This window comes from Pagrus major, chromosome 7, assembly GCF_040436345.1.
Source record: "Pagrus major chromosome 7, Pma_NU_1.0".
In the NCBI taxonomy this organism is placed as follows: Eukaryota; Metazoa; Chordata; class Actinopteri; order Spariformes; family Sparidae; genus Pagrus; species Pagrus major.
Genome location: NC_133221.1, coordinates 2,364,181 through 2,386,373, shown reverse-complemented (window position 1 = coordinate 2,386,373; position 22,193 = coordinate 2,364,181). Strand labels below are relative to the sequence as shown.

The 22,193-nt window shown below is 40.6% G+C and overlaps 2 protein-coding genes across 4 annotated transcripts; one reads left to right on the top strand and one right to left on the bottom strand.

The window, feature by feature from the left end:
* The first annotated feature begins 836 nt into the window (after positions 1-836).
* On the top strand, positions 837-7,561 carry ndnl2 (necdin-like 2). The gene is made up of 11 exons (XM_073470114.1): positions 837-912; positions 1,188-1,251; positions 2,637-2,729; positions 2,818-2,881; positions 3,571-3,650; positions 3,772-3,866; positions 4,309-4,388; positions 4,508-4,550; positions 4,656-4,718; positions 5,401-5,515; positions 7,159-7,561. Exons 2-11 carry the CDS (start codon positions 1,201-1,203, stop codon positions 7,249-7,251), a joined length of 777 nt encoding a protein of 258 aa, XP_073326215.1. The 5' UTR covers positions 837-912; positions 1,188-1,200; the 3' UTR covers positions 7,252-7,561.
* On the bottom strand, positions 7,520-21,837 carry LOC140999618 (6-phosphofructo-2-kinase/fructose-2,6-bisphosphatase 1-like). 3 transcript variants are annotated; one of them, XM_073470112.1, is made up of 14 exons: positions 21,733-21,837; positions 18,638-18,763; positions 18,070-18,166; positions 17,811-17,877; positions 16,266-16,340; positions 16,118-16,174; positions 13,973-14,094; positions 13,304-13,511; positions 12,981-13,127; positions 12,788-12,892; positions 12,551-12,680; positions 12,037-12,099; positions 11,882-11,946; positions 7,520-10,900 (listed from the first exon to the last, which is right to left on the bottom strand). In XM_073470112.1, exons 1-14 carry the CDS (start codon positions 21,797-21,799, stop codon positions 10,841-10,843), a joined length of 1,389 nt encoding a protein of 462 aa, XP_073326213.1. In that variant the 5' UTR covers positions 21,800-21,837; the 3' UTR covers positions 7,520-10,840. The 3 variants fall into 3 exon arrangements, with proteins under 3 accessions (XP_073326213.1, XP_073326212.1, XP_073326214.1); XM_073470111.1 differs by lacking the exon at positions 21,733-21,837 and adding an exon at positions 19,964-20,151; XM_073470113.1 differs by lacking the exons at positions 16,118-16,174; positions 16,266-16,340; positions 17,811-17,877; ... (1 more) ...; positions 18,638-18,763; positions 21,733-21,837 and adding an exon at positions 15,452-15,800.
* Between the last annotated feature and the right edge of the window lie 356 nt (positions 21,838-22,193).

Genomic DNA, 22,193 nt, shown 5'->3' with positions numbered 1-22,193 from the left:
ACATTAACTGCTGTGTGTGAACAGAGTCCAGCAGACAAACAGCGACCCCCCGCGGTGATACAGGCCAAAAGCAGGGGCACAAGTAATATTACTCAACTACCTTCCGGGAGGTATTTGTACAGTAATTGAGCTACCTATTTATAACAACAACAACAACAACAACAACAACAACAACAACAACAATAATACTTATAAATATTAATAATAATAATAGCAATACTACTACTACTACTACTACTACTAATAATAATAGCGACAATAACAACAATGTCAAAAACAGCAGCAATAATAATAACAACAATAATAGAAATAAACTTATTTTAGCACTTTTCTTCACAAAGTGCTTTACAAATGTAAATAAAAGCAGACACGGAGGATGAAAGAAGAATAAAATACAGGAACATGGAGGAAATTAAAACGACAAAAGTGAAATAAGATCAAATACAAAAAAGGGGGAAAAAAAGAAAAAAAAGAAGAGAAAATGTGTCACAACATGATTTATTTGGTTTGAACTTTTGTTTTTGGTTATTTTATGACTTGATTAACTGTGTTAATGTTGTTAATTGTCTATTTTTACATTGTTCTGAGAACGGCCACTGTCACTGTGTATTTGTAAGATTGATTGATTTTATTATTATTATTATTTTTATTATTATTATTATTATTATTATTATTATTATTATTATTATTATTATAGGCTCCGTTAAAATCAGCTATTTAAATATTATTTGTTTTCACCACTATATTGATACTAAAGTTAATATCGTTTCAATCATCAGTAAAAAACAACAACAAACAACAACAAAGCAGCCGGCGCACTCATGTTACGTCATCAACAGGCGCCTACCTTACAGCCGCACTAGCGGGAAATTGACAGTTTGGAAACGCCTGAGGAGTTTGTATCGAGGCGAAGTGAGTGAATATTTATATATTAATACTCCGTTAGCATCGCTGCAGTCAGCTGAGACTGAGAAGTGAACGCTAAATGTCGTTTAAGTCGACTTTTCTTTTGTAACAGCTAAGTTAGTTAGCCACAGAGCTGCGGCTTCTTTAGCTTTAACGTTCGCCGAGGTACTTCCGTGTCCCCGGGGCGGTTTTAACTGCGCTGTAGTTGATGTGTCTGTTGGTTTATAGCTGTCTGAAGCTCAGCGACCTGACTGTGGGTGTATTTCTTCTGTGTTGATCAGGCAGCTTGTCGCCATGACGCAGAGAAAAAGGCTGTCCAACGCTCAGAGCTCCACTCAGAACAGAGTAAGTGCGTCTCTCACACATGAACTCACAAAATATCCTCACTCCTCTCAGCAGTAAACACGTGTGCTGATGGAAACTATATCAAGTTTTACACGAGAAGGTTTTATGTTCGAGACTAAAGATTGTTTTGATTGTTGAATAATCTGGTGATCAGTCTCTTAATGCATCGATTCATCCCCCAAGACGTAATTTAAGACATCAAATCAGTTTGCTTTGATTGTTAATATGTGTCTGATTTGGTTTTTTTCCACAAAAAAGTCCAGCTCATTGCAAAAAACACAACACAGAAGAAACTACTTGACTGAAAAGCAGAGATGAAGACTTAAGTCATTGTGACCTGGACCCGAATCGACTCAAGTCACTGTTTAAAACTTTTAAATTAAGAAATAAATAAGCCCTAATAAAATTATTTGCTTTTTGTTTGATTACATTGACTATTTGTCATACTTTTTGAACCGGTTACATAAATTGGGTAATGATATCATCATTAGGAAGGTACAGATACTTTCCCTGCTTTCCAGCACCCATACTACCATATTATTAAGTGTGCCAGAAAAAAGATTTATTATGTCCTAAATTACAAAGTTTGTGAAATGCAGTATGCCAAAAATATCAGGGTGTTTTCCTATATCTGGTCACATTTTGCAGCGTACAAGACAGCCTGCTTTTCTTACCCACATTTCTCTGTGCAGCTGAAGATTCGACACATTCGTCACGGTGTGTGTGACGAATGTGTCGGTGAACAAAGTCAGTGACAGGTGAAAGCACATTTATTTCTTTGTGCTCCGGCTACAACGTAAATAGGAGCGAGAAGGTCAGAGTTCAAGCAAAGACTACAGAATCGTTGGGAGGGAAAGGGACCTGACTTTGGACTTGCCCAAGACAAAACTGGGACTTACTTGAGACTTGGACAAAATGACTTGAGTCGCATATCTATTGAAAGGCTTCAAGTTTCCACATCGCACTTGTTTAAGTTTCAGGACCATGATTGGCTGAATGTGAAAATGCAGCCTACTAATCAAACTCTGCTCGTACATGAATCCTTATAGTGAAGGATGAATATCACGGTCGAGGAACAAAATGTGTGGAGGGAAACTTGATCATTTTGTTGATGAAATGGGCCTCAGACACTCCTAACAAACACTGAACTTTGTGGGTTTTACAGATTTTATATTTGCTTATTTCATGAGCCATGATTTTAAAAGATGGAGCTGCTTAAGACGACTGCTCAGGTGTTAGTTCTCTATAATTATGAGTTCTCCTCATCTAACATACTGCAACGCTGAAAAAGTAATTTACCCACAACCGTTTTTATATGTGACCTTCATTGTGTTCACATAGAAATGTCCTGAGTGTCTTACTTTCTGTGAATGATTATAACTCAGGAAGAAGATGATGACACAACATTCACTCAGCCAAGTACGTCGCAGGTTCAGAGAGGGCTGGAGAAAGTCACACCTGCACAGGTCGACCAAAAGGTAATACACAGACAAACAGACACAAACGCTGAATCCACAGTGTTATTTTGAACGATTGATGGACACATCTTGTCTGTATGTCTTGCAGACGGCTGAGGTGGTGCAGTACTTCTTGGTGAAAGACCAAAAGAAAATTCCTGTACGACGAGCAGGTACAGCTGCATTTACTGTAAATACAATGTGTGATAACAGTGAGAACAGTTGTACAAGTTCACTGCACGTCACCCTGTGACGTGGGTCAGAAAATCTTTGTTGTAATCTTTGTCAGACTGTATTGTACACATTTTGAGGAACGTCTGATGCTCTGATGAATGTCAGCTGCACGAAGAGAAGCGTGATTTGCTTGTTCCATTCATCTGTGCCGCTCTCTGTTTTTAAAATATGGCCAAAAAATAAATAGGTTTTGGCCGAAGTGCTTCGACTTTCTGTGTGTGGAAAAAAAAGTTAGTGTCGTAAAACTTGAAATATGTTTAATAGCAGAAGCGTAACGCTGGCTTTCCAGTTTATTCAGCTTCGTTCAGTGTTGTTTATTCTGATTGTGGGATGTTTCATGTAACCTGTCTCTCATAATTGTCAATTCTCGACTAACTGATTTGTTTTTTTGGACCACAAAATGTCAGGAAAAAGGGAAAAATATCGATCTGTGTTTCATCCTCAAATGTCTTGTTTTGTCCACAATGCAAAGATATTCAGTTTACTGTCACAGAGGAGGAGAGAAACCAGAAAATAATCAAATTTAAGAAGCTGGAATCAGAGAATTTTCACTAATTGTTGCAGCTGTAGTTAAAAGTGTGACGTATGTTTCCACACTCTGATAAATGTCTCCTCATCGTCTTTCCAGACATTGTGAAACACGTGGTGAAGGAGTACAGAAACATCTACCCTGAGATCATGAAGAGAGCAGCACATACTTTTGACCAGGTTTGTTCAGTCTGAGAGGATCAGAGGAAACACTGGAAGCAGCTAAACCTTGTCTTAATAAAGTGATATCATGTTACACTAATACAGTCACAGTGTTGCTCTTTTCCGCTGTTTAAATCAGGTATTTGGCCTCAAACTGGTTGAAATCGACGCCAAGAGTCACACGTACATACTGATCAATAAGCTGGAGACGGCTGAGGGAGCCTCGCCGATCAAGTGAGTAAATAACACTGTTGCATCAGTTTTTTTATTTATTTATCACATATTGGTATTTTAACATTTTAACCATCACAGCCAGGGGTGTCACGATTTTGATTTTAAAACAAAAATGTATGGAAATGAGTTTTAAATTTTGATTATCACATTCAAAAGCAGGACAGGTGATCCGGTCGAGTGACTGTTTGTTTTTGTGTTTAACACAAAAAACTGTTGTTTCTGAATACATTTCTTACATTTGTCCACATGGCCTCAGTGTGCTGTACTGTTATATCACACTATGTAAAACCATGTAGCCTTGATAAAATATATGATCGGTTGATCTTTACAAATCAAGAAACAATAGTCCAGCGACGGCAGAGCATAAAATCGAATTGTTGCTTTTGAGAATCGAACCCGAATCACATTTTGTTGACAGATCTTTGTTGCGCTTGTGTTGCAGTAGCCCTGCCAATCCAAAGATGGGTCTGCTGTTTGTCATCCTGAGTGTTATTTTCATGAAAGAAGGAGTCGTCAAAGAAAGTGAGTGAGGGCTGTTTGTTGCCCTTTTCAAGTGAACATCAGTCACATACTTGTATTAGTCCATTCACCATATTTATATATATTGTGTGAGCCGTGTGTGGTTGTGTTTTGTGCTGCAGACCTCATCTGGAATACTCTCAAGAAACTCCGAGTTGACCCCGGGTGAGGCAACTTTGACTTGACTTGTTACACGACGTATTCATGAGTTTGATTGTTGTGATTCTTTTTATTCATTCTTTTTATCCTGATGATGCAAAATCTGTGCAGAAAGAAACATGAAGAGTTTGGTGACGTGAAGAAGGTGGTCACAGACGAGTTTGTGCGACAGAGGTAAGAATCCTCCCCCCTCCTCCATCGTCTGAAGGTGTGAACACTGATGGTGGCTGTTAGCTGCTGGTGATAGCTCATTCATCTAATCCAGCGGATCTGTGATCAGAAGGTCACAGGTTCAAGCCCTGCTGGGACCACTGCATGAAACTGTACTGGTGTGTTCAGAGCCAGTGTCTGTCAGACCATAGACTCTGGTTTATACCACACCACAGATCAGCAGGAGACTGAGAATCCAGACCACGACAGCAGAGTGGTCTGGACCAGTCCTGACTCCAAACATTTTCACTGTGTACACATAGTTTTATTCCCACACTCAGTTCACTGGCTTACATTTCAGTTGACTCCTTCTTTTGTCCAGAGATTGTTAGATTTGTGCATTTAGTTTTTAGCTCTATGTGATGCGCTCCAGCAAAGTGTTGGTGGTGGATTTATTTCTGTTATTTTAACCCGTGCTGCTGGTTGATGTTTCAGGACACACAGTTCATTTTGCTGTTCCCTCTAACTGTGATAAAGGCCGTCCACACCAAGAATGAGAGCTACAATGTGAACTATAGATATATAGTTTTAGATATTATTCTAACTCACGTTGATGGCAACAACTCTTTCATGAATGTGCTAAAAAATGTTTCACATTAAGGCTACAAATGACAAGCTTATTGTGTGCGTGTGTGTGTGCGTGCAGATACCTGGAGTACGTGCGAATCCCTCACACGGAGCCAGTCGAGCATGAGTTTCGATGGGGTCAACGTGCTGAAATTGAAGTGTCAAAAGCCAGAATCCTCGAGTTCATGAGTGAAGTAAGTATCTGTTGTTGGTAAAGTTCACACTACAGGATTTAGACGGGTCGACCGATGTGTTTTTCTCAGGGCCGATACCGATTATTAGTAAATAAGGAGAACGATAAGCGATAATTGGAACAGATGTACATTTGCAGAAAAAAACAAATCTTAGAGTCAAAGATGTATCGTAAAAGTACAATTTCGAGGTACTTTACTTCAGTGTTTCCATTTTCTGCTAGTTTCTTTGCAGATTCAAATTATTCAGTGCTAATAAGCTCCTACTTTTGACATGTAGCTGATCAGATATTATGGACTCTGGTAGAGCGATGGTAGAGGGACAGCTACGGCGTTGGCCAAGCATTCGAAAGGCTTGTGTAGTTGTGGGAAACAAATATCACTAAGCAACATTTAAGTCGCACAGCGGCTACTTCTTTAACGACCTTCTTACACTTTCTGACGTACTCCTGAGGAGGCCAAACCAGGCGTTCTCCCATAGTAGACTGTTGTTCAACTTCAGGAAGTGTCATGATACACTGCTGGAAGTCCCTGTTGGTGTGAGCAGGACACGGAGTGAGACCAGAGTGGTGACTACAGACAGCGAAGATGCTGCATCAGAGCCAAAGTAGTGCATTTTAATTTAATTTAAATTTATCGACAATGGGGCTCAAAAACACAGATACCGATAATCGGAAAATGCTGAATATTGGCCCCCCGATAACCAGCCAGGCTGATAATCTGTCTGTTTATACATATATAAGCCCCAGATCAGAGGCAAATCAAAGCTTACTCCTGTGAACGACGGTCATTATGAGTGAACTGTTTAAAGATGCGCTGACGCCCAAAAGATTTCAATGAGGCTAAATATCTGGTCGCGTCGGGGAGCCGTGCAGGGAGCTACAGCCAATGAGAGCAGACGCTCCTCTGCTGTCCCTGCTGAAGCACAATATGAGCAGTTAGCTATCCGGCAAAACATTTATTTATATATATATATATATATATATATATATATATATATATATATATATATATATATATATACATATACATATATATATATATATATATATACATATACATATACATATATATATACGTATATATATATGTATATATGTATATATGTATATATATGTATATATGTATATATGTATATATGTATATATATATATATATGTATATATGTATATATATGTATATATGTATATATATATATATATGTATACATATATATATATATATATATACATATATACATATATACATATATATAATGTTTGAGTTATAACAAGTGAAAATGTACAAAACATCTTCAATTCTCTCTGAAGAGCAGACGATCCTTGCTGCCTGCTAATTCCAGGCTAATCTTCTTTTGCTCTTTCACCCATATTTTTTCTTTTTCTTCTTGTTTTTCGTTGCTAATCATCACACAAACAACGCGGACTGCTCGTCTCCTGCGTCACTTGTATCTTTTGAAACATTCATGTGAAGGGAGCATGAATGAGACTTAAACTGCAATGACTTCAAGAGCTGTGACGATCTGACAACTTTTAAAGTCCTGTAGTGTGACCTGTCTACCAGACTCTACCTACCTGCTGTTGTACTTTGAGTCAGTCGTTAAACTGAATATTTGTACCTAATGAAGATGTGTTGTTTGGTCTCAGCTTCATGGACAGGAGCCTCAGAGCTGGAGTCAGCAGTACAGAGAAGCTCACCCTGCCTCCAACACACAGCCCGGCACCAGCAGCCAGAGATAACTCGCTCAGTATCAGTGTTTCCCCTGTAATGTTATTTATTTTGGCATCATTTTCTTTTTTGAATGTGTTCACAGTGAAGACACACAAATCAACTGTTACAATATGCAAGGTACAACAAACTGAACCATCATTTAAAATCCTGGATTTTACACACTTGTATGTTCATGTGTTTACCCTGAGTGTCTCTTTAAACATTTTAATGACGTTATCACACAGTCAGGTATCATTTTCATTTTATTGCCTGGACTTTAAAGGTGACATTTCCCCCCCCCCCCCCCCAAGTTCAGAAAATAAAGTCTTTTAAAACAGATTCAACATCACTGATTGCACTGATTGACATTGTCTTTACATTCGTTTCTCCCACACGCTCACAGCTGTTAGACACGAGGACAGTCCTGATTGTGGCTACATACTACAGAGCTCAGGACACACAGGCACAACTGCACATGAACATACAGAAATGAAGAGCTGTGAGCTCAGATACAGTCGGACCAAACAGAGCACTGATCTGACCGTGTGGACTTACACTTATGGTGCGTCTTTTTTTAAAAAGGGACGGCTCGCTACTTTAGATGCTAGTTTTCTGACGGAGACACTCGTCATGTTGAGAGGAAATGTGCGTTAATATGTGCTGGCATCCCTTTTTTGAAAATAAAGATCCCCTGAGAAAAAAATGTATTTTCTATTGCTCCCTCAGAGGACAATGTAACTATAAAGTGTAATCAGTGGCCTGTAGCACAGAGCGAGATTAGTGGATTAGACGGCTGTGACTCTGATCCCTCCCGATTTTCTCGGCGGGCTTTTCATGGTTTCCTCCCGGGGTCCTAATTCTCCTTTATTACTCCTGATTCATGACTATTTTCCACACTTTTTCCCCCTTTTAGTAATCACTAACACCTCGTCCTCCTCAGTGAGTGAGAGACAAAGAGAAATGGAGAAGAGAAGGAATATTTAAACACATTTCAGACGCCTCAGAGAGAAAAAGAAATAATCACGTTTCTTCTTCTCAGTAGTTTAAAAGAAAACTGGCTGTAAAATCTGCCGCGCCGATTTTTCTGTCCATCACACTGCGTCACTTTTTATCGAGAGGCTGACAAAAAGTGGCAGTGATGAATCACTGAATGACAAGCGATGAACATTGCTTTATGCTAAAGATTCACACAAGTGGTCGAATTATTCTGCACCGTTTTCTGAAAATTCAAAGTTAAATTTAAGTAATTTTTTAAAATGCTGTTACATTTTAATTATTAAGTTGTTTTCATTCTTTTAATGCCACCAGAATACAGGAATCAGTACTGTAACCCTGCTTTGGTCCTCCACATTTTTGAGGTCTCAACGTTGGCAAGTACGCTCCGGACCAACATGTCAAGTTACTGATTCTCTTGTTTGTTTTTTTTCCGGCAGAGAAACATTGTGTCTCAAATTCAAGCTTTTACATCGTCCCATCTTTAAAACTCCCTTTTCATCCGCCTCCATCACTAACACGTGGTCCAAAATGTTGCTGCTCAACTGTTGATCAGGTCGTCTGAAAGATCTGATGTGACACTGCCCTCGATTGCTCTCCACTGGCTTCCTGTCAAATACAGAATCCAATTGAAAGTTCTTAAGATCGCATTAAAAGTTCTGCATGGTCAGAGGTGGGAAGTAACGAAGTACAAATACTTTGATACTGCATTTTTCCAGGTATCTGTACTGTACCTGAGTATCTCTGAGACTTTCCCTCTCTACATCTGAACACAAACATCTGAACTTTCTCCTCCTCACAGCTTCAAAACAGCCTCGTTACTTTAGTTTGATGCATCTGAGGTGATTTATGGATTATTGTTATTTCCCAACATCACAAGACTGATGTCGACCTATCAGAGCACATCACGCACGGCAGACGCAGCGAGACGAAACAAAGACGTAAGAAGACATAAACAGACAGAGAGGGAGGCTGGAATGGGGAGAAAAGGCGTGTTAGTGTCTCGTATCTGCAGAGATTTTCTTATTTTCTCACTTTGTTGCTGCTCGGGACGCTTTACCAACCCAACATGTGGCTGTTTGACGTCCTGGGAATGAGACTCAACTATCAACTATCTTTGTGGTGCGTTCAGGAACAGCTGGGACAAACCCTACTGACTCTACCTTTAACTTTAATAGTCTTTGAATTATATTAATATGACGTGAGCTTCAGTTAGCTTTGACCACAAATGTCCTTCAGAGGGAGACTTTTTACTCTGATACTCTGAGTACATGTCAGAGCCTGTACTCGATTACTTTTACTGCAGTAAACAAGTTGAATCAGTACTTCTGCTTTTACCAGAGTGAGGTATCTGTAGTTATGGGCTACGATAACAGCCACGTTAATTTATAGCTTTACTTTTCATATGTGGTTATTATCGCAGCGTCGGCTCTTTTCAAGTTGTTGGATTATGTTGTTTATATACACTTTATACTAAATATCACCTTTTGCTCCTGAATCAACCAAATTTCCTCATCGGTATCAGTTTAATCTTATTAAATCTTATTATTACTATTAAATAACATCAAAGAAGTTAATAATAAACCGTATTAACTTATTTTTTGGTTTTTTAAAATTTTCTTTTTTTACACTTAATCAGGAACTCTTTCTGTAAAACCCGAGTTAACCGAGTCAGTTGACGACCAGCTTCATGATACCAGTTATCAAAGATCACGATGTCTTTTCTCAATGAAGCCAGATAACCCAAAGAGAGCTGCACTATGTAGCTTCACGATACAGGCCCCAGATCTTGACCTAAAACCAAGTAAAAACCTGATCACAACACAGAGACACTAAACAACAAACAGCCAGTCACCTGTGAAATATTCCCACCATTAAAAAAAAGACATATTGCACCAGATGCCCACTTGTATCTTATGAAAATGACTCATGTCAGTTAAAAACATACCGCACACTGTAACAGCCTCGAGTGTGTGTGTGTGTGTGTGTGTGTGTGTGTATGAACGGTGCATAGAGTAATCGAGTATATTTGACCTGTGTGAGGCACGTCGTGGTGTCGGGCAGTTAAAGTGCCAAATGTCCTCTTTAGTTTTACTCTGGAAGGACTGTGGGGTTTGTAGTTTCCCCAGTTTCATTCAGCATTTAGACCAAAGTCAACCAGTTAGTACAGCTGTGACGACCACCAACACAACCACAGCTGCTCTAAATTCATATCTGCCTACTAGTCGTTTGTATACTCATATGTGTTGAACCTCTGTGAATGTGGAGACGAGATAACATGATGGGAAACGGCTCAAAGTGACATGTCAGATACTGTTGTTAAGTTAAAAGCTGGCTGTTCGAATGTTGGTTAAAACACAACGAGGTCCATCCGGCCAGCGTTCAGCAGTAGTAGCTCATTTTTCACAGTAAAGGAAGCTTCTTCTTCATATCAGACATTTGGCCTGAGCCCTGCATTATAAAGTGCATTTACAATGGAAATGCAATAGGAAAAATGTCTCATATCACAAAGTTTGTCCATTTCACAACAATGACCACAACAACAAAGAACACAATGATTGATTAAATTAAAAAAAAGGCCACTTTCCATGAGGGTCGGGTGGACGCGACACCGGCTGTCCTCCTCTAGATGTGATCTGGGACCGTCTCCAACGCCTCCGCCGGGTCTCTGTCCACGTCCACGTTCTGAGGAAGACACAAAGCCGCCGTTATAGATTTGTCTTTATTCAGCCGACTTAAACACTTACTTCAGTAAGAGTAAAGACATGGTGTTAAAATATTACTTTGGTAAAAGAGAAAGTCACCCATACAAATAGTACTTGAGTAAAAGTCTTTAAGGTTTCTGATATCAAATGTGTTTTAAGTATCTAAAGCACAAGTAAAAGTAAATCATACATATATTTATGTGTGTATATGATGAGTCGACTGATAATCAGAATCCTAAAAAAAAATCAGATTGCTGACAAGATAAAATGTGATACTTTGGCTCTGATGCAGCATGAGTCTGTGAAGTAACTAGTAACTAAAGTAATCATAATGTAGTGAAGTAAATGTACAATATTCGGAGCGGAGGTAAAAAAAGAAGCAGAAAATGGAAATAATTAAATTAAATACCTGAAACTGGACTTGAGTACAGTACTTGAGTAGATATACTTAGTTACATTCCATAATGGCTTTGCTGTTGCAGAGCAGAGCACTGTTGTATATTAATCTACTAAAAAAACACCCAATACCTCAGTAAATATGATCACAAACTACTTTTTGTTTTTTCTAGCCTCACTATCGTCACTGTAAATACCTCTGTGGATATCAAGTTATGGGTCGGCTGATAACTGGGCAAATAACATCGATTTAATAATAAACAGTGTTTGTGTTTGTCTACATAATATAAAAAAGGATAATCAGATATTCGCTCCGGATCAAATCAGTCGTGGTAACAAGTAGAAGTACTCAGATCTCAATAAAACTGCACTAAAAATACAAGAAAGAAGGTCCTACACTGAAAATGTTACTTAAAGTACTAAAAGTAACAGTACTATTATAGTATTTTCATTCATATATTCAGTATTTTCATCTGCTGATCATTTTCTACATATATCCACTGATTGATTGTGAAGCTCTGCGGACACGACATGTTTTTGAATAATAAAAATAAAAATGATTTACCTCTGGTTTGTCTCTGTGCGTGTTGACAGCTTCGATGTTGAGGAAGACAGACTCCACTTTACAACCTGAGAGAGAAAAGAGAAAAACATAAGAGATTTTGTAGACGGGTGAGGACGTTAACAGAGGAGTGATAAATGTTCGGCAGAGGGACTGACCGTAGGCGACTGGGGTGAGTTTCAGGACTGTGTGGAGAGGACACTTCAGGTACGGCAGCTCAGCTGACACACGACAACAAAGAAGAAGTCAGTTTGTTGAATCACAGTTTAATATAATAATAATAATAATAATAATAATAATAATAATAATAATAATAATAATAACCAAATCTAAGTACGCACGCCTCAAATTTGTTCCCACCTCATAAATACAAAGCTTCATTTTTAAAAAAGGTTGCTTTATTTCCTGAAACACCTGCTCACTGTAGTTTTTTGACAAATTTTACCCAACCAGGAGGAAATAGTGCATCTGTTGGGGACTACTTTCAGCAGCGGATGAATCCACACCTGGTGCTCTAGTGAGTCTGTGTCAGCAGGACGGCGTGTAAACTTTGTGATGTTTCACGTCTTAACAGATGCTGCAGACACTAACGATCTTCAACAGTCATTTAGGCCAGACGGACTGAAAAAGGTGCGTCTGAAACGGTGACACCTGATTGGTCTTTCCTCTCACCAGCACTCTTGTCCAGGAAGTAGGCCAGCAGACATCTCATGACAGCCTGGTGACAGATGACCAACACGTTCTCCTGCCTCTCCAGCTCCATGATGACGGGCTCCAGACGCTGGACGAGGTCTTCGTACGACTGTTAGGACACACAGAGGTTAATTTGACGTACAGCTTAACATTGTTCCTCCACCTCTCGGCCCTGTTCGAAAACCTTTCCTCATTAACGACTCTCTCCTCCCTCACCTCTCCTTTAGGGTAGCGGTAGCGATACTTGTCTTGGTCCCTCAGTGCAAACTCCTCTGGGTAATTCTCCTGGATCTCCTCGTACGTCATGTCCTCGCAAACCCCCTGAGGCAGCAGACACAGAAAAACAGAGTCTAAAACACACAACTCTCCTCCTCCGACTGTAACCTTCTGAGAGAACAACAACACTCACAGCGTCGATCTCATTGAGGGCCTTCCACTGCTCGTACTGGACTCCCAGAGCCTCTGCAGTCTGGATGGTCCTCTTCATGTGGCTCGTCCACACCTTCAGGTCACTGATACACTGCCCACGCAGGTAGGCACCCAGAGCGCTGGCAAACTAACAGACACACACAGGATATGAGAATAGAAACAGGATGTGTCACATATTCAAAACACACACACACACACACACACACACACACACACACACACACACACACACACACACACACACACACACACACACACACACACACACACACACACACACACACACACACTCTCCCTCCTGACCTTCGCCCCGCGAGGCGACAGCCCCGAGTCTCCCCCGATGCGACCCATGAGGTTGAGCTCGCTCTCTCCGTGGCGACACAGGTAGATGGACCTCGGGGTGACGTGGATGTTCATGAGGTAGTAGACGATCCTGCTCTGAATGTGGTCCTGGACCCGGTTCACCAGGTACCTGCTGCCCACGTTGAAGATCTTGATGTACGACAAGTTCCTGCAAAGACGAGAAGAAGGATGAAAATCAGTTTATGCACCAAAAAAAACCAACATTATCACAACTAAATATACTGTAGTTCTGTTACATAAACCTGCTGTTCTTTATTTTCCTAAATATCCCAAAAAAACCAACACTTTAGCAGCTCACAAAACTGCAAAAAACTGCAAAAAAAAAATGTATTTCTACAATAATATGCTTTCTACAATATCTGGAGTGTCTTGTTTTTAAGATGTATTTTTATTAGGGCTGTCAATATAAGGTGCTAATTCAGATTCATTAATTGCACTCTGAACACGTTCCCTTCACGTACGACAGCAGCTTTGGAAACATGATTTTTTAAAACATTGTCAAGAAAGATCATAAAAATACTAAAAAACTCCCAGATGAAACTGGATGTGATTGGTGGGAATCATCCAGATGTAAACAGGAACACTGGGCCGGCTCTGAGATGCCGTCACCTGTCCTTGTTGTCGTCCAGCGGGACGTAGGTCATCTTGTAACAGTCGATCCTCTTCAGGAAGTCGGCCACCGCCTCCTCTTTGTCGCAGTCGATGTAGTCAGGACTGCTCAGCTTCACTTGCTGTTCAGAGACAGAGAGAGAGTCTGAGGGAGACATCAAACTGCAGCACACGACCTCATCTCATGTCCAACATCACTTTTGATATTTATTATTTAAATGTATTAGTTTCATCTGTCAGGTTTGTTCAGCAGATCCTCTTAACTGATCAAATTTATTGTAAATGTGCTCTTTTCATCTTGTGAATGTCACAAATTCAGACTGAAGAAAAGATTCAAGATAAAACGGAAATCTTAAAATCTGTGACTACGACACTTAAAGGTGAATCTGTTCATGCAGATGCCAACTACCAGAACCATTTATATAGATAAACTCTTTAAATACCAACTTATTTAGTCAAGACTGAGATTATATCCACACTAAGCTTTTTTTAATAATTTTGTAATGTGCAGTTTTTTCTCCATGTCAGCCCTTCGTCCAAGGTTTTCTCTCACCCAGAGGAGGTTTATGTAACTAAACATAAGTCATGTTTCATTTCAGTGCCACTTTGTGCAGCGCTGCTCTTAACTGATCACATTTATTGAGAATTTGCTCTTTTTATCTTTAAGAATCATCAAATATTTGTGTCAAAGAAGAAAAAAATAATCCAAAATCTTTTTAAATGACTACGACATGCAACTTAAACATCCGTTCATACAGATGCCAAAAAATGTTCTATAAATTAATGAAAAATTACAATGACCTTCAAATAATTTGTCTTGAGAAACTCTTGAAATACCAACACTGAGGTTTTGTCCACGACGCTTTTACATTTTGTAACATGCATGTTTTTTTCTCCATTTCTGACCTTTGTCCAGAATAAAAGAGTTTTTCTTTCCTGAACAGTTTCCGGAGTGTATAAATCTTTAAGCCTCCCTGTGGAGTTTTCTTGTAAACAAACATTAAAAGAGACAACGAGGAACTTTCAGTTTTTAATTGATTCTAGCGCCCCCTTTGGACAAAAGCGGTACGACACCTGCGCCTGCTGTTGTAAAGATCTTTGCTAGCGTGTGCCGGCAGCGTGTTTTGAAGCAGGATGGATCGGGAAGATGTGATGTATTCATATGTGATTTTATATGTGATTTTACATGTGATCGGACACGAGCACAGGCGTTAATAATAACTATATAAACACAGCAGTCTGTTCGCTGATGGTCTCGTTTGCTGTAACAGGTCGTTTAAAATCATCAGAGGAATCAGAGACGGTTTCATAAACACTGAAAAGTTCCTCGTGGTCTCTTTAAGTTATGTTTCATTTCAGTGTGAAAGTTGTGTTTACTGTGTTTTTTTAAGCTTAAAGTCGTCTTTGTTTGTTCGTTCATGTTAGTTGCATGTTTTCTCTGTTGATACAACAATACAACCCAAACATGGACCCACTCACAGAAACATCAACGCTCATCAGCGCCACCAGTGGTCAAAACTCCACAGAGTGTCTCTGAAGCGCCGACTTGTTTCAGTGTGAACGCAGCAAACCCAGTGAGGGTCAGCGTGGTGATCAAGGAAAATACTTGTTTTTTTGCAGCCTCACATATTTTTAAAAAAAGGTATTCAATGACTTCACACAAAGACAGACAATCAAAGTCAGTTGAACCGAACTGTAAATGAGCCAAACTGAGCTGAACATAAAAAAGGAAGGGAGGCTAAAAGAAGTTAACAGCAGGAGAAATGTTCTCCGTATGTGCAGAAATATCTTGTTTTGGAACAAACGACACATCAGATCCTTCCAACACACACGTGACCTGGCACACTGTGACTAAAGCTCTGAGCAGGACGTCCTCACTTCAGCCCGACAACCAGTAAGAAATAAGAAACACGCTGGGCTTTGGTTCAAAGCAGCTCCTGGCTCGAAGCTCGGCTCCGACAGTGATCCTGGAAACACAACTTCCTGCCCACACACACACACACACACACACACACACACACACACACACACACACACACACACACACACCACACACACACACACACACACACACACACACACACACACACACACACACACACACACACACACACACACACACACACACACACACACTTCACTTACTTTAATATTCTCAGCGATGATTTCTGGATCGTCACATATCGACTCCACAAAGAAAACCTGCGCAGGTGGGACGAGAGAGAGCGAGAAGCTGTAGCAGAATTTAGATTTTTCAGGTTTTCATCTGTAATGAAGGAAAAGAAAAACAAACCTTGTATCCGTTCTCTTTGGCAAAGCTGAGGATGACCTCTCTGCGCTCTGCGGTCGTGTTGGTGGCATCAAACACCTGCAGAGACGAATGTGACGAGTGACCAAACAAGCGAGACTACAAACCTCAAAAAGTTTGATTTGTGGGTGCTGCATGTATGAAAAAAATTAAATAAAATCATAATATAAAACTTAAATACTTAAAGATCACACTGATATAATATGGAGACAAATCATTCCCTTTATGCTGCCTAAGAAATAGAAAACAAATCTAAATTAATAAAATTCTGAAAGTTTAATTTTGACAAAATCAAACCCAGATTTTTATTTCTGGGAGACATTATCTCACCAGTAGCTTCATCGTCAGTGGCGGAGTCTGCCATTCCCTCACTGGATTCAAATTTGCTTTTCTTTTAAATATTTCTGGATATTTGTCTTACATAGTTATGGTTGTGTTATTTATTGTTGTCTGTCTGAGCAAAATTAATTTCCCTCGTTGACAAGAAACTATACTGCTCAGTTTGTCATCACTGATGTCAGCGTCACCGTTTCCTGTTACTGTGGCGGGGCTTTATATGTAGTGTCATTATGTTGTATTGTTTTAAATGTGCTGTAATCTTTAATGATGACGTCGAATTTTCACAACACAACAAATCCACAGACTGTAAACAACCCTGCATACAATATCTAATATTTTAATTGTCAGCTCTTTTCAATAAGAGAAATTATATTTTATAAACATGTTTTCATATATTTCATTGTATTATTTTTTTTTTTTACTTTAGCTTAATAATTGTTTTCACTTATTTTAAACAGGGCAAATTCTTCGTATATGAAAACCTACTTGGCAATAAACTCATAAACTGTGATGTTTGTCTTTGTGTATTTATGGTTGTGTTAATTATTGTCGTGTCTGTCTGAGCAAAATTAATTTCCCCTGTTGACACTTAAGAACATGATGTAATAATGCAGCTCAGTTTGTTATCACTGATATCAGTCTTACTGTTGACCGTTACGATGGTGGCAGATCGCTGGTAAAAAGATAATATCACAATCTATTTAATTGCAACCACGATCAACAACCTGAACTACAATCATTTTCTCAGTTTTGAAATACCTCGCAGACTACAGCCTGATTACACTTTCTCATTTTCTCATTTCCTTCAGTGTGTTAAACTGGTTCTTATGCATGTAAAAGATCTTTAAAGTTAAAAAAAGTCAATGTTAACAGAAGCTCCTCTCGAAAACACTGCTCCTGAACGCCTCGTCAGTAGCCCCGCCTTCAATTCTGTGACATCACACCACGTCACCACGTCACACATTTGCATAATTTATGCCTAACTGATTAAACACAGCTGCTCTGTTGTTGTTACAGTGCTGGCTCAGACGTGTGTGAGCTGACCAATCAGAGCCGACTGGGTGTTCAGGAGGTGGGCCTTAAAGAGACAGGAGCTAAAACAGAGCGTTTCAAGACAGAGTGGGGACAGACAGCTGCAGTATGAGACAACTGATGAACCTGAAAATGAGCCGATGTGACAACTGAACTCACCACCACCTGCCCCAGGTCTCTGTTGAAGTAGTCCGTCACGTCTTTCAGGGCAGCGACAGCACAGGCTCTGCACAGAAACAGAAAAACAAACATTAAAAATGTGATATAATAAACACGGTCTGATTTGGATCACAGTTACTCCCCACACACACACACACGACACTTTCACACTTGTTTCTACAGATCTACTGGTCTATACTCTCAGGACAGGAGACGTGTGAAGTCACACATTGTTGGCAGTGAGGCTGAGGGGTCGTACTTGCGTATCTTCATGGCCTCGGCGTTGTCGGGTCTGAAGAACTCGAAGCTGTTGTACGCACGCGTGGCATCTCGTCTATACTGGCCAACATTAAACACTGCAAACAAAAGAGGAAGAGATGCAGCTTCTGTGACCAAAGATCAATTTATTAGAGTTAAATGTCAAAAAGATTTTCTATTTTTTTAGTAATCTACAAAGCACTTCTTAGCAAATTAATTTAACATCTCTCAGTGATTCTTAACACTATTATACTTGTATTAATTTGTTGGAAAGGCTGGAAGAAGTCGTCTTCTGTCAAACAAATAACAATGAAGAAGTTCCTTGCAGCTTTTTATGTATTTTGAGTCTTTTGCATGTTCATGAGAAAACAGTTGTTTTCCAGATGTTGACCTACAAAACAAATATTTGCACTTTCTTGGCCTGACCTCAACATTTACAAGTTGTGTTTATACAAGTGACTAAATAAAGATTCTCACAGACACAGTGAGTTAACGGTTGTTTTTGTGTTGTTATCTGTGATCACATGTTGGTGTGAGGCTCGGTGTAATCCTGCACCGTCATGTGATACCTTTGGTTGTGACGCCGATCCAGTTCAGGTATCTGGTGAGCTTTTTGGAGATGTAGGTCTTCCCTCTGGCCGGCAGTCCCACCATCACTATCATGGTCGGGGAGTTGGTGAACTGAGGCACCGACGCTGCGACACACACACACACACACACACACACACACACACACACACACACACACACACACAGTGTTAAAACACCTGTGCTGCACTTGAAGACAAGAGGTTTGACATAACTTAAAGGAACAGTCCAACATTTATGACATATGTTGATCTTGATGAGAAGATCAAACCCACACACATATCTGAACCTTTAATACGAAGCTACAACCAGCAGCGTTAGCTTAGCTTAGCACAACGCCGTAAAAAAGAGGGCTCATGTTTTCGGTAAACGGTGACCTGAACATATCCATTTGCTGAAAATCTGGTGGACCAACATGGGACCTCATTTCATATCTCAGATGATTTTTTCACCCGTTTTAAACACTTTTCCTGAGTTGTGATTTTTATTAAAAGATAAATATAACAAGGCTGTAACCTTTTCTTGGCTCATTGCAGAGCAGTGTGTCTGTTATCTCAGTGAGAGAGAAAGAGAAGCTGGTTCAGTTGGATCGATACTTTGGAAAATGAGTCTTGAAACCATTTCAAGTATTCAGAATCGATATGCAACGCTAGACCCTTTTAGGCTCGGCCTCTCAGGTTAGCTTCCTTCTTGATAGTAATGTTAATACGTAGTTCGTTAGTGGGTTGGAAGGAGCCACTGAACTAAACCAACAAGCAGCTGCGACAGTACAATGTTGCTCACATTGATGCGTCTGTGTTAATAATCTGATGATGTCACATAAAATCAGATCAGTCCACAGCCTTGAGAATGGAGACACGCTGCACTGCTAATTACTCTGAAGTTTTTCTGTTAGTCGTTACAGATAATGATGATCAGTCGCTGCCTTTAGTTTTAAGCACTATCACGTTGCATCATCTGGGAGCAGAGAGCATCAAAACCAGCGCTTAATGATTTGAAATGATTGGGGATTTGTCAGATTAGAAGAGCGCACACGAGCGTAAACGTGCTCTCGTGGTGACCCTTTGGGGTGAACGGCCGTCCGGTCTGTCACAGAGCGACTCCGAGCTGTGAAGAGGAAGAAGAAGAAGAAATCCTCTGATCCCAAAAACACAAACCAACAGTTACATGACAGAAACCGCTCTGCTCTTAAAAGCTGTCAGACACCTTTTCTTTAATGCGCAAGTATCAACTTGTTGAGCTGAAGACGCCACAATGTGGTATCCATGTGTGTCTGTTTGTGTGTCTGTATGTGTGTCTGTACTCACAGCCTCTGCGTCTGCTCAGCCTGCTATTCATCCATGGGACCCAGGTCTTCTCCAGAGGGTTCTGAGTGAGTTTTCTTTGTGTTCCTGACATGGCTTCAACAGCCGACAACCACTGAGTGTGTGTGTGTGTGTGTGTATTCCTCTGCACTGTGTGTGTGTGTGTGTGTTTAACAGGAGGCTGATATACGAAGGCGCTCTACAGGTGAGCGTTCAGATTTTGAACTTTCTCACATCATGTCAGAGGGGGAGGAGCTCTGAGTGAGTCATCACGCCTGGCAGAGGATGCAGTGTCTCTGATTGGTCAGATAACCTGTCAGTCACGTTAACTGTCCCAGTAAAGCCCAGAGTGAGGGGGCATCGACCAATCACAAAGCACAACTCTAAACTTTGCCCCGGCAAACGGGAAGTGGTGAAACTTGACAGAGCAGGAAGAAGCATGCAGAGCGGCTTTATTAGGGTTTTATCACATGACCAATAAAGTGTGTGTGTGTGTGTGTGTGTGTGTGTGTGTTAATGTGCATGATGAGTGCACACACATTTCACTTCAAGAACATTTAGCTGATAATATTTAAAAGCCTCGTTTTCAGAACGCAGTCTGGTTCAGTCCACTGATCCGATACTGAAAAGGTGGATTACTTGGAAAAAAAGCGAGTAGACGAGAAATCGTTCTTCAGAGAAAAGCAAGGACGTTTCATTAAGACCTGGATACAGCCCCGTTCATCCGGCTGGAAGCTGCGCACTGGCGCTTTGAAGCCAAAAAAGCGTATGACAAAATACAGATTTCCTACGTTGTGCGCAGTAGAAACTTCCACCGACCGAGCTGGCTCACTTTTTGCTAATTAGCCACATGCTGCTAATTAGCACCTAAACAAACAAACTCTCTTTGTTTTCATGACTGAATAAACAAACTGACCTTAAAAGGACAACACAGTTTATACTGGTTTACTTTGTTTACATGTGGCGGACCCTGCCACCTCTCTAGCTGCCAACAGTGTTCTGGGACCTTATTCTCCTCTGAGAACAATATGAAAAAAATATATATATTAAAATTCTGAGTTTGAATTTCTTCTCCAAGACTTCACAGTGCCCCTTTAAGTTTCTATCAGTGTGCTAGCTAATGTTAGCCGCAGCACCGTCAGCTGATTTGGGATGCCTCTCTCATCGGCTGTTGTGGTCCGGCTCGGGAAGCAACGACGTAAAATCATCCAGACTTTAAATCCTAAATATCAAACATGGAGGCGGCTGTGATGAGTCTGTGAGCAGTTCAGGAGGCTTCAGACTGGATCTGTAAACCCTGAACATGAGCAGATAACTGCCTCCGCAAAATGTCAAGTAGCAAAAAGTAGAAATACCCCAAGAAATATTTATCTTTTCCATCAGTGAATAAACAAGCTGGTCTCAGAGGAGAATAAGGTCCCAGAACACTGTTTGAAGCTAGAGAGGTGGCAGGGTCCACCACATATAAACAAAGTAAAACAGTATAAATTGTGTTGTCCTTTAAGGTCAGTTTGTTTATTCAGTCATGAAAACAAAGAGAGTTTGTTGATTTACTTTGTTTATCTTCTCTGCTCATTAACATTTCTTCACTAAAACTACAGAATGCACCTTTAAGTACAACAGCAGTATCTTTCATCTATTCACATCAATGAATCTTATCATCATGTCATGCACCACTTCATGCAGAGTGTGTGTGTGTGTGTGTGTGTGTGTGAGTGTGACAGACAGACTGCAGGTAAATCATCATTCTGCTCTTTAAACTCAAACCTCACCTGTGCTGTCGCACCGCACGCGCCGCAGCCGCCGCACCGCCGGTACGTTCAGCGTCTTGGACTCCATTTGTTTCTTCACGCAGAGACCGAGAAGAAGAAGAAGGAGCCACGTGGGTCACTGGGACTACAGCCCCCTCCGTCCCTCCCTCCCTCCCCCCGACCCCCCATCCCAAAATAAACGCCTGTCATCCCCGCAGAGCGTCCTTCAGCCTGCAGCGACCCGCCGTCCACTCCCCGGTCCGGACCGCCTGACTGACCGGGGCGAGGACACCCAACACCGCCGCTCAGCACGCCCCCTCTGCGGGCTGCAGCAGGGGGAGACGCGGGCAGCACATGCTGTTCCACAGACCTCCGGGGCTCCGCCACGCTCCACGTTACATAATGCTGCACAAGCGTGTGTGTGTGTGTGTGTGTGTGTGTGTGTGAGGCTGGATGATGTGATGATGACCACGCGCATTAAT